This window comes from Balaenoptera acutorostrata, chromosome 13 (genome assembly GCF_949987535.1).
Source record: "Balaenoptera acutorostrata chromosome 13, mBalAcu1.1, whole genome shotgun sequence".
NCBI classification, from domain to species: domain Eukaryota; kingdom Metazoa; phylum Chordata; class Mammalia; order Artiodactyla; family Balaenopteridae; genus Balaenoptera; species Balaenoptera acutorostrata.
The window spans coordinates 35,271,975-35,287,571 of NC_080076.1; the positions used below are offsets into that span (position 1 = coordinate 35,271,975).

Genomic DNA, 15,597 nt, shown 5'->3' on the forward strand with positions numbered 1-15,597 from the left:
AATTATTCAGATAGCTACATTTTTATAACCTGCTTTATGTACTTAAAGCCTAAGAGAAATATGAACCACAAAAAATTAAAAAAACAAAAAACAGTATTTGTAAGAAAAAATTACTATCTTATTTGAAATACATACAATTCTCAACGTATAAATGAATAGGCCATAACGTGTAAAACTTTAAGTGTTATAGATTAGGCCAAAAAATTAAAAAATAAAAAATGTAGGGGGAGAGGAGAAGGAAGAAGAGAGAAAGGGAACAAGGGAGGGAGAGACAAACAACCAACCAAAACTAAGACAATCCAGATTCATATAACTGCTCATCTGATGTAAAGAGATGAAGAAAAAAATGGACTTTCAAACTTGAAGACTAAAATGTTTTACTATTTCAACATGAAATTCCTTCAGAGCTCTCATAATATGTACGTGGTTCTGGAATAAAATTCTTACTTCTTAGCTTATTAACAATGTGTACATTTGAAAATAAATATATACAATATTTCAGAACAAACCCTTCGGGACCATATTTAAGCAACAACAACCAAGGAAACAGAATTCAGGCATTTAGGATGCCTATAACATTTAGGATATATGGTATCTTGAAAACTAAATATTTTCTTCCTTTCTCGTTAGCCTGAAGTCTTCATTATACACATGTTGTTTCTAAAGTAGTTTTCTTACAGAGACAAGCATCTTGATGGGCCAAACCAATTTCATTTTCTCCAGTACTACAAAAATTAAAAAAAAAGAAACAGAAAATAATTAGCTTCACTGTTCACAAAGAAAGAGAAACAAGTTTATAGTTCTAAAAACTGCTTAGAAAGAGACATATAATTCTTTAATAGGAAAAAAAAAAAACCCCAAAACACCCGCAGGTAATTCCAGTCCTTAATTTTTTTTAAAAAAGTCTTCTATTTAAAAAAAAAGGTGAAATTATTACTTTACTACATGCCATGAAGAGGATTTCAATTAACTACAATGTACAGGATTCCTAAGACTTAGCTTAAGAATCAGTTTATATGAGCAAATATTTGGGGGAGGGAATGTTTGCTAACTGTAAGCTCAAGATGATCTCATTATTACATGGCAGACAAATCTAGCACTAGGAAGGCAAAAATTCCACTGAATTCTGCAGTGATAGATGATTACTATTTTGAGTAATGGGCTTAGTTCTTGGTGTGACATTTTTAGAGACTGTGAAAACATGTAATTTATTCCACAGAGTACAGCCAATGCACAATACAGAGTACAGAAATGGTCTGGAAAAAAAAAAATCAAAGGAAGCAGTCCTGAAAGCATAAGAAAGGCCCAGTCAAGAGTTGTTTTGGGGCCAATACATTAATAGTGCTCAATATTAAAATATCAAGTTAAAATAAAAGATATCAACATTTTTAGCACCTATTTTGTGCTAGGCACCCTCCCAATTATCTCAAAGTAATGTGCAACAGTTAAAGGTTGTTGTCTTTAACATGTACAATCACCCACTCTCTCAGTAAGAACAACTCTGGGCATTTTGTTTGGGTGAGTCATCCACACCTCATGTGCCCTCTGATTCAGTCAAATATATGCTGGCTTATCTTGGAGGAATTAAGAATGCTTTTTATGTGTCACAAAACTTTGTTTCTATGAACTTCACCTCATTATTACTCTGAAAGAAAACGGGAAGGAAAAAGAACCGTGCTGACAAATGGGTTTGTGTATGTATGTGCACATGAGTGTATATGCGTACAAATATGAAACATGCTGACTGACTTTAATCTATATAATTTAAAGTGGCAATTCTAGAAAGAATATGGTAAGATTTATTTTTAATGCTAATAAAAGGAATGTAATTTATAATTTAAGAAGCTATTTAAGTATTTTCTTAAAGGTAGTATCAGAGAAAATAAACGTCTCAAATGGTCCTTGGCACTTACATAAAATCACATACATTTATTTGGTGCCTACTATGTACCAGGAACAGTTCAGCTTCTGTGGGAGACCCCAAGTTACTTTAAGACAAAATGCTTATATAAAGAAACAGTTATTTACCCTTACCCCCAACCCCTCCCTTGCACACACCTGAAAGTTAGACAAATGGGTGGGGAACTCATTCCAGGCAAAGAAAACGGTGTACTACTTGGGGAAGTAGATATTGGGTATAGGAAGTGTCACAGGGTAGCTCATCAGGACTACAAAGAAGGTTCTTTTAGAAGGCTGGTAGAAGATGAAAGTTGAAAATGCAGATTAAAGGCAAACTGTGAAAGTTCCTCACTGACATGCTAGGAAGTCTAAATACCCTGGAAACAATGAAAAACCACACCTATGTATCCACACCTGTGTATACGTATGTTTGTAAGCGAGAAAAATGCTGCTACTAAACAGATGGTCTCTAACAGATTTCATAAATATTTCAAAGTGTCTGTACCTATGGGGGAAAATATTAGTAACACTATGTAGTAGAGCCAGTTCCAAAATATTCCACTCCCTTCACATTTGAAGAATTTACATAAAAGTTCGATATAACAGAGGGGAGGGAAAACAATAGTTAGTATTACAAATAAAGTTACTAAAGCTGATAATGAACCAAACAGGCAAATCTTAACATGGAGTGCATTCAAGTGTCTGAAAACTTTCCTTAGAAAAGATAAGGAAATTAAATTTGTACTGATGAAGAATAAACTGTAGGGAATTTTAGCTGAAAGTTATGGAGCATTCTGCTGAGTGCTGCTATTATGATAACTAATCTTAAAACCTTAAAACATTTGTAATATAGCAAGCGCTTATATTACAGTATATAACATCATAGGTTTTAACGTAGTTATGCAGCAGTACTGACTGCAGTGCAACAAGAGAGCACATGTGAGTTGATAAAATTCAAGACTGGGTTTTGGCCAACGTACAAGATAAGTGATATCCCATATTTATCATATTTATCAGGGATTAACTGTTCCCAATAACTCCTTTTTATGTCATACACTATTGGCTGTCTGCATGGCTGGTTTTTTTTTTTTTTTTTTTTCTTTTGATGCTCAGATGAAAGATTACAGAGAGAAAATTAAAAGATCATTTTTTAAATTTACAAGTCTATTTTTAAAACTCACCACTCACCACATAATCTATTCATATCTAATAAATTAAGACATAGATGTAAACTGAGAAAAACATTATTTAGAAACTACTGTCTATTTCTACAATCCAGGGTTTGAGTTTGAATCTGGACTTTTTCACCTATTAACCTTGAGACCTTGGACAAGTTATTTAACCTATCTAAGCCTCAGCTTTCTCATCTGTAAACAAGCCTAGTGATACACTTACTCCACAGGTGTGAGGATTAAAGGAAGTATTGAAGAGAAAAAAGTTTACATAATTCCTGGCACATTTAAATGTTCAGTAGGCTGTTATTATTGCTACTATTATGGTTTCTTTGTTGTTGTTCTTCTTATTCCTTATAGGATAACTCAAATATATTAGGGCTAGATGTGGGACACAAAATGATACAAAATAGTTTGTATGATATACTGGTGTTATTTATTTAAGCCACGTGTATGGGAATCATCTGACTGTTTAGAAAAATATTTACTAAATTAAAAAACACTTTGTTTTAGAACGGAAAAATTTCTATTTGGTCACAGAATTCAATACTTTATGTTTTGATCAATGAAATATTTTACATTGCTGTTCTTTATTCCTAATGGTAAAATAAGGTCCATATAATGTAAAATCAGAAATGATGCTCTAGTCTCTTCTCCTTAGGGCATCTTTTGCATCCATGCCTTCTTAAAGTAGATGAGAGTAGAACAGTTATAGTGGAAACATCCTACACTGGGTTTAAGAACTAAGATCAGTACATAAAGGTAAAACGGAATATAAATAAACAAAATTACTCAAGAAAAGCCCTTCAGAAGGCAACATACCAGAGTCATTTCTCAAAGAGTCCAAAATAGGAAGCTTTCCCCTCAGCACTGATGCAAAAAACCTATTTCTTTGTTTGAACAACAGATGGGGCAGATGGCTTGTACTGAGAGGCCATGTTGTACAAAAATAATGAGAACCCTCAATATTGGAATGACATTCAGCATTGTAATAAGTTATGTTATGGGAGGAACGTGGGATCTGAAACACTTCGGAGGGAGTCCCTGACACATTTACTAGACACATGGGAAATGTCAGGCGTAAGGAACACACTGTTTTCCTCCTTTCACTGTTATTTTTTTTAACCCCCTCAAGTGTAAGAGTGTGTGTCTATAGCTGGCTTCTCTTAAGTTAAAGGTGCACAGATGGGACTGCACATTCATGTGACCCTCCACCCGGACCTGTGCTCTTCCTCCTTGAACATCCAGGGGCTAAGGAAGGGTCCTTGCCAGATGGATGGCAGTGATCTTTGTTCTTAGTATCCTGAGCTGGGACTTAGGTAAAATTTCTGAATGCAATCTGTTCTTACTTTTTAACATTTAGTGTGCAAAAAAATATATTTCTAACCCTAATCTATAAAGATTCATTTAATTAGATTTAATATGTATTAAGATTAATGAAAATCACATCCCCTTTCTCCAGACTTCTACCATCAATCAGTGAAGACAGACAGGAAAAAGCAGAAACTGGAAAGAAATGGGCTGCAATGCGAGAGATTTCCATTGAAAGGCATAGTTTTAGAGCAGGAAGTGATCCAAACTAAGTGACCTCCACCTTTCTGCTGGGAAGAAGAGTTCTGATGATGCAATTTCAAAGACAATGACCCAAATAAAAGTGTTTTTCAGTGGAAAATTTCTACCACTAATAGGTGGGTGTTGCTAGGCAACAAATATTGCAATGTTTAATCTCTACCCTTCCTAGCAAATGGCGTGATGGAATAAAATAAGCCTTTTCAGCATTTCAACATAATAGTTGTATCTGGCAATTTTTTAGTCATTTTTAAGAATACTTCTTTTATGTAGAAAGAACTTTTGTTAACATGTATCTGTCTACCTCCATTTTTTAAAAACTGGGTTCTATAATCCATAGTGATTAACAGGAATGCACTAAAATTAGCATAACTCAATTAGCAAAATGCATCCTTATAATAAATGCTTTGAGTGACAAAAAACAGATGTTGATCATCAAGATTTGAGTGTGCATGTGATTTATTAGTATCAATATTTAGAAAATGTATATTTAGGAATGTGAATTTCAAAGGGAAAATAAACTTCCTCAGAGATTAGTTAAGAAACAAGTATGCATCTATAATTTTATAATTTGAAAAGACTTACGTGAAATTAAGACCTCATTTAGTATCTCTGGTACCCTTCAATGCCTAAGCGAGTTCCAATTAAATTTAATATTCTTATGTTACTCTTATGTTGATATTGTTTTAGTTGTACAATAGTATGAGCACAGATGACATATTTAAAGAAACCTAAAAGCATGAGTATTTCAGGTTAACTTCTTGGGATAAAGAATATGGGAGTCTTGTTAATCACTATGTTGTACACCTGAAACTTATATAACATTGTAAATCAACTATACCTCAGTAGAAAATAAAAAAGAATATGGGATTCTGATAAAAAAGACCCGAGTTCAGTAAGCTACAAAGTAATCTAGATTATCATTGGTTGGATATGGGGGGGTCAAAAGATCTGGGTTCAAGCCTTGATTCTGTCCCTTGTTAGAAACATGAAGTTGGCTAAGTCATTATATCTCTCTGGGCCTTTTTCCCTTACAGCTCTAAAATAGTCTGCTGTGCTATATGCTGATCCAGATCTGCCATTAGCTAGCTCAGTGGCTCTGACAAGTCACTTACTTACCATCTGAGTCACAGTTTACTCTCTTGAGAAGTGATTATGATTAATGACAGGTGAAGCAAACCTTGAGTTGGCACTTATAATAAAATATGACTCAGACTGGTGTTCAGAGAGAAGAAACATGTTTTGTTCAGAGAAAGAAAGAGTATCAGCTAACATTTACAGGAAGAAAAATCCCTTATGCTCATTAGATATTTCTTAAGTGTTTAAAGGCACTGTGTTTCTGGGTCACTGATACACATCCCATCCTTTAAGAAGTTTGCATTTTAGGAGTTATAAGGTAAGTATCCAAATATCTATAATAGAAAACAAAATATAAGTGCAACTCATAATAAAAGTACAAATTAATATTCAGAGGAAGATGAATCAGAGTGGCATTAAGTATAGATCTTGGAAGGACAGATTGGATTTTAGCAAGCAGGAGTAATCACCTGTAAAGGTGATTCATTATTAAGAAGACGGATATTCTGGGCTGAAGAAATAGAGCAGCAAAGTAGCCAGAGAAATGGAAGAGAATAAAAATATTGAGAGAAAGAGAGTATTAGGGGAATAGCTTAGAAAGAAGTTTAGAACACAACAGTCTGGAAGGCCTTGAGTTCCTAGAGATGGGATGTCACTTTTAGGCACTAGGGAAACACTTTTCACATTTAAATTAAAAAACAAAAAACAAAAAAAAAAACCCAGTGTAAAACAGTATTTTGTGAAGATATACCTAATTGAAATATTTAGCAGAATAAAGAATGCTGAGAGAAAAAAAAAAACTAAAACAGAGAGAACAGTTATGAAGGATTTTAGTTACCCAAGGTATCATAAAGTGAAAAACAACTGGGTTAAAATGTCCATAATGGGAAAATGACAGAAAACGATGATTAAAAAAATGCTTAAAGAAACTCACAAGGCTTGGTGACATTCTGTATACTGAGTGAGGGAGAAGTTAAAACAGACAAGCTTTGGGCTCGGGTTATTTGTAAAATTATTATTAACTGAATGTGTAAAGTCAGGAAGGAGTTTACAAGGAGAGGCGTGAGAGGATGTGGCAGAGGAAAGCGGCCTAATTTTTCTGTTTGCTGATCACTTCCAGCATCAACCTCATTATGCAGTTCAAAACTAAAACAGTTTTTAAATCTGAGGTTTATCATCAAAAAGTCTTCCCTCAAACATTTATAGGAAAGAGTCTGCTAACCAAAAGTCTACAGATAGACCTGTATGTGCTACGCATTGCTTTTCTCAGTTTCTAACCTCCTTTCCTAGCACTTCACCGTTTACCAAAACCCAACAAGTGTCCAAGTCTCACTTGTCAAGGCCTCTGCTAGACCCAAGATTATTCTCAAGAAGGGTTTATAGTCACCACTGACTACAAAGGACAGATAAACCTATGCTGACACTCCACAATTTAGTTACTAAGAACATTTCAGTGGGATGTTTTAGTTCATGTTACTAGTGCATCAAACACGTTCACATCGGAAGGTTGGTGAGATGTCAAGAAGGCTTGACAAAAAAAAAAAAGAAAAGATGTCATTGGCAGGGAAAGGTATGGTTCTGTGAGGATTCTAGGGTAGTACACGGAGAAGCTGAGATGAACACACTGCCCTCAGAGAACTTAGTTACCTGGGCGAACTTGTGAATCTGCTCTACCACCGCGGCAAACAGAGCATGGACACTTTCATCAATCAGACTCTGCATGTAGTGCACTGCCTCTTCATCGGACAGGTCTAGACGAAATTTATCCTGAACCTACAAGGTCACAGTTATTAGCTTTTGAATAAAGAAAAACACACATTTCAAAAAGACAAGAACAAACAGATATAGATATTATTACAATGAACTATTTCTATGCCAAAGAAATGATTCATAAGGATAAGGAGTAAAGCAGGGTAAGCAGTTCTGAATACTATTCTCTTGAATGTGGAACTTTACTTTTTGCTATATGCTCTTTATATCACCCTATCTTTGTTGGTTGTGAATATTTCTGCAGAAAAAAATTAACAAAGTGAATAGAAAATATAATTCTGTTAGACCCTGCAAATTTAAAAACAGACAAAAATTGTTCTTTTAACTCAAAGGTGTGCTTTAGTATTTGCATTTCAAGGCTAGAATTATAAGATTTAAATTGTGACATAATAATTATTAACAATCTCCTTCACTTTATGAAATGGATATAGCAAGGTAAGCAAGCTTATATTACTATTCTCCCTCACCTTCTCTGCCTATACAAGAACAGGAACTATGTCAACTGCTGGCAGAATAAACTAAACTAGATCTTCTAAAATGTCCCCTTTCCTATAGAAGTTCCCTGTACTTCTGCAAAGAACTACTTCAACTGGCCTATTGAGTTGATTCTCAATAGCAATAAGTACTAGAAAACTTAGTAGAGATATATATCAGAATAGTTCCCTAAAACACAAAAGCCAATGTTACTGAATGACTACTTTGTGCTAAACACTGTGCAAAGTACTTTACATGCAGTATCTCACTCAACTCTCAGATGGCTCTGAGGTAGATAATATCTCCATCTATAAGATGCAGAAACCGAGACACAGAATTTATGAAGCCAATCCAGGGACCTTTAACTGATGATAAGTGGCTTGCACTTCCGGACAACTGCACGCTACTGCACTAACCATTGTACTAACTCCTTTCTCCTCTTATAAATGACCCATATATATTTCTGAAAAGGCAGGCTAGGAGAAAATGGGATTTCCAAGTGGATAAAAAGTGGTCCACATTTAATATTTCCTTTTAAGTATAGAGTTTAACTACTATAAAACCAGGAAGAAGAAAGGGCAGACAGTACGACAACCCATGGCCCTGCTCAGTGCTCTCTTCCCTTCACTGCACTGGAAGTGTACCAGCTGATCTGACAGCCCTGCAGCCTCAGGACAGAGGAGGTAAAAGAGAGGTTAATATAGTAAGTGAAGGACAATTTGGCGGAGGAAGATCTAAAAGTATACCTTCAATCAACTCTCTCTCCCATTTCTGGATCCCAGTTAAAGAGTTTAATCCATTATATTCCTTGATTTCTACTTAGAGAGGTCATGTCTGACAATTTCGGAACTATTTTTTAAGAACGTCAAAAAACTGTAGGGCAGGAGAATCAAAATAAAACTTTAACCCAATTTATCAAAACTTGCATACTTACATAAGTACTTAAATTACAAACAGAAGCTATGTATTTAGCATATAAAGAAAATGTTATTTGCCAAGTATGAAGACATTCTCTTTTATAACAAAGAAGGTTAACAGCATATAAATGGTTGATTTGTCTTCATATATACTGACTTATGTTAGGCTACTTGTTATTGTCCCCTAAGTCACCTCTGTGACTTTCACCTTTCCAGAATTTCTCCCCTGACTTCTTGGCTATCCCTACCAGCTCCAAACCCTCTCCTTCCACACCTCATTAGTAAGGCTGCACTCAAAACAATCTGGAGAGTGCCTTTAAGCAAAAGGATACAAACTTGTAAATCTCAGCCTCTGCACTATCTTTCAAAGGTAGATAAGATACCCTTTGTTTAAAATATTGTGAGAATTTCCAAAATGTGATGCAGAGACACAAAGTGAGCAAATGTTGTTGGAAAAATGGCACCAACAGACTTGCTCAACACAGAGTTGCTATAACCTTCAAAATCTGTAAGAAACGCAATTATCTGTGAAGCACCATAAAGCGAGTAGACAGTTTAAAAAAAAATAAAAAGAAATTGATATATATGTACTAAAATATGTTAAGAAAAAAGGAAAATATTGTTGAACTTTGTTATGATTAAATAATTTGAATAATCTGTACTTCTCTGAAGACTTCAGCCTCAAATGTGCTACTCTGTTTCTTTTAGCTGGCTTTCATTCATGAGGTCAATGCAAAAAAATTTCTAGGTAGTAAGACTTCAAAGTAATGCCAGCAAATGTTATTTCACAAAGTATAAAAACCTATTTCTACTTCTTAAAAAAGCCAACCAATACGAAACATAAATTTTAGTTTATTGCAGCATCACTTTCCAATATTATTATGACTTTAAAGTCAAGTTTATGTTGCAACTGGTTACTTCACATTCCTGATAAAACAGTAGAAAGCAAGTAAATCTTTATGGCATACCTTTTTGGGGAAAAATACGGTAAAATACTTTTTGTTCAAGGTTCACTTAATTGAAACTAGAATAAACAGCTAGGGAATAAATAGTGTAAAGAAAAATGACTAAGGCACATGCTTTTCTTCCCCATAAAATGAATTGCTTCATGTGTTAAAAGATGATGCCATAAAGACAGCTGGTAACAAATTAAACAGCAAAATCATGATTCTCTAAAAGAGAAGCAAAAGTTGAAACAAAAGATCTAATAAGGACAAGAACTATATAAGTTAACTGGCAGAAGAAACTGGGAGACCCTGTTTGACAAATACTGTTAGAACTTTCATAAATGACTTCTGAACACAAGTGAAGTCAGGCAAGAGTGAACATATGACAGAGATAAATGGGTTTAAAATAAATAGCAAAAACAGCAATGCAAAAAAAAAAAAAAGCAACATTTGAAATCTGGTGCAGTCATCAACTTTAGCTAAGAAAACTTTCATCAACCAATTATGTTTCTTGATGGATGAGCTTAAATTGACAAAAAATAACCCAGGCCAAAACCTAGTGTGATAAGTAGTCCATTGCCTAGTTTGGGGGTGGAGGGTGCTGAAACAGTGCTTCCTGGATAATAATAAATGAAATCCTAATAAGAATATAATTTCCTTAAATGGTTAAGCAATAAAATATTTACATTAAAATCCCTCTCATGGCTTGCCAAAGACTCATAAAATTAGGTAAAACAAATTAGCTTCATTCATGTTTGCAATGATGTAAATATTTTTGTATCCCCCAAATCCATGTTGAAATACTAATGCCCAATGTGATAGTATTAGGAGGTGGACCTTTTGGGAGGTGTTTAGGTCATGAGGGTGGAACCCTCATGAATGGGATTAGTGCTCTTATAAAAGAGATCCCACAGAGCTTCCTAGTGCCTTCCACCCTATGAAGATACAACCAGTTTGCGACCCAAAAAGGGCCTTAACTTGACCATTCTGGCACCCTGATCTAGTACTTCTAGCCTCCAGAAGCAAGAGAAATAAATTTCTGTTATTTACAAGCCATGCAGTCTCTTGTATTTTGTTATATATAGCAGCCCCAACGGACCAAGACAATGTTTAAACCACAGAGGTATCTTTCTAATAATGCTCAGAGTCAATTACATCAGAACTTAGGGCTTTTGGTGCCAATTATTAATTTCAACCACCAGGGCAATTCGATCTATGAGACTGTTATAATTTTAGTAATTTTATACTTCTGTAAGTTAAAAAACTACACTAACTTTGAAGTTCAGTATTAATAACCACACTGATATTTAAGATCATTTTATGTTATCTTTGGATAAATAAAGTATACTACATACATCCCTCTCAATGAATCAGAGAGTCAGAAATTAATTTGAATAAAAATCTTCTGTTACCCTTCCTCCCATCTCCTGCTGCAACTCAGGGTAAGATAGTTCTGAATAACTGCTCATCTACGTGATGGCTTTCCTTCATTCTTCTCTTTGCAGGTTAAGTTAAGGCAGGTCTCTATTCTCCTGACACAGTAAGAAACCCCTGTAAGCAAGGGTATGAATGGGAAGGATAAAGAATGGCTGTTTGCTTCTGCTTCTACATACTATTACAATATTTTGTTTCTGATTCTTAGCAGGCTTAGTCTGGGAGTACCAGGAATCAGGTATCCCAGTAGAAATATTAAAGAGAAGCTAAACTTTCAGGACAAAGAGCAAGGGCTGTGATAGTAAGCTTCCTCTCTTGGTGTAGTGACCTATTCATGTGACTGTGGGTACAAACAGGCAAGGGGATAAAACTTGTTGCAGAGGACTTGAGAGGCTGTCATATTCTGGAATGCGAAATAAAAATATACACAAGGTCTCTTTCTTAATTCATGTTACTTAAGAGTCTAGGGGTTGGGACAAGGGAAAATGGGTTGTTAAAACCCTAATATTTTTACATATGAGAAGTAGACTATGATATCTGAGGATGTATAAAAATTACCTTTTTCACAGTCTTATCTGGTTCAAGAGCAATATCTGGAATGTTTGCATCCACCATCAAGGAAAACAAATTCAAAATAAGATTAGAATACCTAAAGGAGAGTGGGAAAGAAAAATAAATAGCAATGTGTTAGAATTTTGCCATTCTTTCTCGTATTAAGAGCACTCCTAGAAGTAGTGCTTTATAATGATTACTATTACTCCTATGGAAAATAGAATGTGAGCTTATTCACCAGCTGTCTCAATGAAAAGCAAGCCTTGAAAACATATCTTATTCTAGGGTCTTGATATAATGCCATTTCTAGGTCCCCCACTAGGGAACACATTTTTGGAGTAACCATCTAATAATGACAGTTCTTCCACTCTTTAGTAAGTATATTCTTTTTAGAAGGGATCTAAGGGGGATCTGCTTTATACCATTAATTAGCATTACTAAGCAATGAAGATCTGTCTTTGCTCAATGCTGACAAGAATCTGCTACCTTAAGACTACCTCAGTATGTCATGGATAAATGAGTCAAAGGGAAATAGTGTGATTTCACTCATCATTCATAAATATCCTCTAGGGGCACTAATCCCACCGTCTTCGAAAATATAGTGACTGGTCTGGATATAAGCAACCCTAAACAGAGGAGAAAATAGCTCGTACTCTTCTACACTAAAAATGTGCAAGATATCTAAATAATTTCACCTTTGAAGTATGCTGGCCCCTGTAGGAACTAAAGGTTTATCCTCATCAATCATCAAACTTTTCATCTTCCTCCAAACAAGAAGAAAGAATGTTACTATTCCAAATCTCATTTCCAGAAGTACAGCCATGTGGGGAAATGTATAATTAAGTGTACACTGGGTACAACCCACCTCCTGCTCCAGAACACTCTCCCCTTGGACAGTTATGCCCTGAGATGCCCTGCAGCACTGTAGTGATAAAAGGAGGTCCAGGTTTGACTTTGGGGATGGATGTAAGTGAAGAAAGCTTTGGTTTTAGGCAATGAAGGTTTTTAGCTGGTCTCGGTAGAAGTGTCAACACAAGTGCCTTGCATTGTCTTCTCTAGGGGATGGAAGTCAGGACTTTAGGTTATGCAGAACCTTTATTCCAGCCATCTACTTATCCATAATATAAAAAAGTACATAAAAACTAATACTTGAACTGTAATGATAATAGAACTTGTAGACAAAAATGACTATCCATGTGAACCTCAAATTACCTATTTCATCATTTTTGAATTTTATATTACCCATGAAAATCAGGCACTATAATGAAAAAATTCTACCTTGATATAATCTTCTAATCAAATTAGGCCCTAACTCAATTATACTCTTTAAAAAAAAGTACGATAATAGCTAAACAGCTTGAACTTATAGTTTTAAAAGTTACTGATTTCCTTGTGGGAACTGATAAAAAGCATGTCACAGATTATTCCGTTTCTACTCACATAATAATTTTATTCATTCAACCAACACATATTTATTGAGTACTCACTCTAAGCACTGTTCTAGGCACTATGGGTATAGTGGTGAACTGAACAAACAAGGTCTCTACACACTCATGAAGCCTACATTCTGGAGGAGGGTGGGGACTCACACAATAAACTGACGAAAGGTTTTTAAAAATAAAGAAAAAACAGCAAAATGGGTCAAAGATTGATGGGGTGGGGAGAAAAGTCATCTTAGGGAGGTATGATTTTATTCTAACTCTACTGAAATAAGTGAGTTTAAAGAGTATAGTGACATACTCAGATATGCATTTTGTAAAAGCCCACACTGGTTATCTTGTGGGGAATAAGAATGGAGGAAGGGAAACTATTTTACAGATGTCCAGGTGGAAAAGAAATAATATGGACATTATCAGGCTATATTTTGGAGATGGACTGGATATCACTTGCTTCAAGATGGCTTCAATGAAGTGGAGAACAGAGGACCTGAATGTCACCAAGGATTTAGCCTACATGGGGAACTATGGTTATTTATCAAAATTAAAAAAAAAAAAAATGAATGAAAGAAGAACAGGATTTGGGGCAGGGAATCAAGAGTTCCATTTTAGACACATATTGAGTTTGAGATCCTTACTACATTCTTAGTAGAGATGTCAAGTAGGCAGTTAGACATATTTCAGAGGAGATAATAGGGCTGGTGGTAATAGTTTGGAATCATCAGCATTTGGATCCTATTTAAAGTCACAAGTCTAGATGTAAATGCTTAAGGAGAGAGTTTAGGGGAAAAAGACCCAGAACTCTTTATAGTGATATGGAACTTCTAGATAGTTTAATATATAGAGGTCAGGAAGAAGAGGGAAGGTATCAGCAAAGAAGCAGGAGTGACCAGTAAGGCAAAAAGGAAATAGAGGAGTAGGTTACACCAAATAAAAGAAATGTTTTTAGGAACAAAGACGTGGTCAACTGTGTCAAAGCTTCTAGGAAGCAAAAGTGGCCACTGGATTTGGTATAGGTAATTGTTTATTTTGATAAAATTAGTTTCAATAGCAGAGAAGGACTGGAAGACTTACTGGAGAAGGCTGAAGGAAGAAAGGAGGCTAGTAAGTGAAAAGTGGGGGATCAAGATTTTGGAGGGGTAAATTTACTATTGATGAGAGGGAGTGGCCAAGGTTGGCTTTACATGAGGAGGACATGACCCTGAGGGGTCCGGTCATGGCTGGACCATTCATGCAGATGCTGAAGTCACAGCAGCAGGCCTGAAGAAGAAGATAAAGTTTTCAATGAATGAGAATGACAGAGAAATAGGCAGTTGATGGTCAGCAGTAGGTAATTCATCTGATTTCACGGTGTGTGTCTATGCTTTCCTTCTTTAAGAAAGCAAGGAAAGAAATGGTTGGAATGTGGCATTAGGAAGCATAAAGGGCACCAGGCCCTTCTCTAAGCTCTGTGGTATGTAGGAAATGGAAATAGAGAAAAGGGTCCACTGAGAAGGCTTGTAAGGACTGGTGTCAGTAGGATACAACCAACTGCTACACATTATGTTACGAAAAAATGATATTCTTTCAATGAACCCTTAATTATTCATACTCTGTTTTGTTGACTATATAGGGTTTCTCCCAACCTTGCCATAAGGGAATCTCAGGAATCTACCACAGGGTAACACAGGGAGAGGAATACAAGGTTCAGTTTTGAAAGGGATATTTCAGAGTATATCCCATACCTGGCTGCCCATTAAACTCACTTGGGAAGCTTCTTTGAAAATACCAATGCCTGGGCCAAATCCCAGACCAATTAAATCTGATGGGGCTCAGAACTGTTTTGGTCCCCCCCTAGCCCACAAAGAACCCCAGGTGATTCTAATGGTCAGCCAGGATCTATGTTAAAATGTCTGCCTTTATGGAAGCATGTGTGTTCCTTTTGTAAAAGGCAAATATTAATGTTTTCTCCATTATCTGCTGGTATACATATAACCACCCATGCTTCTATTATTATGGCAAAGGGAAACAATGTAAATAAATATAAAATGGAATATTCTATAAGAAGCTTAAACATCCAATTACTTTGTGGATAATCTGTCACTACCTTAACTGTATTAATCTTTTACATCTGTTGCCATTAACCTGCATTTTCCATTTAAGACAGAACCAGTTACACAAAACAGAAATTATATATTAGTCATTCAAATGCTATCCAGAAAAACAGAAAGGTTACCAGAAATCTTTAAAGCCATTATCAAAAGAAAATATAAGGTTAAGGTTAAAAAAATCATAGAGTGGGAAAAGTGGGCAAAACCAAGTCTAGACAAAGATGTAAGGATGGATGTGATATAAATTAGATTTTTAAAAA

The 15,597-nt window shown here is 35.4% G+C and overlaps 1 protein-coding gene across 3 annotated transcripts in view; it reads right to left on the reverse strand.

The window, feature by feature from the left end:
- Nucleotides 1-360: 360 nt before the first annotated feature.
- Nucleotides 361-15,597, reverse strand: part of PIK3C3 (phosphatidylinositol 3-kinase catalytic subunit type 3) — a 160,036-nt gene continuing 144,799 nt past the window's right edge. Inside the window, exons 23-25 of one of the 3 annotated variants that reach the window (XM_007172783.2) lie at nt 11,818-11,908; nt 7,365-7,490; nt 361-725 (exon numbers count right to left, since the gene is read on the reverse strand). In XM_007172783.2, the coding sequence (XP_007172845.2) occupies nt 711-725; nt 7,365-7,490; nt 11,818-11,908 (232 nt within the window). In that variant the 3' untranslated portion in view covers nt 361-710. Of the gene's footprint in view, nt 726-7,364; nt 7,491-11,817; nt 11,909-15,597 lie in introns of those variants that run through there. The other 2 variants (XR_450203.2, XM_057526841.1) reach the window with 2 other exon arrangements.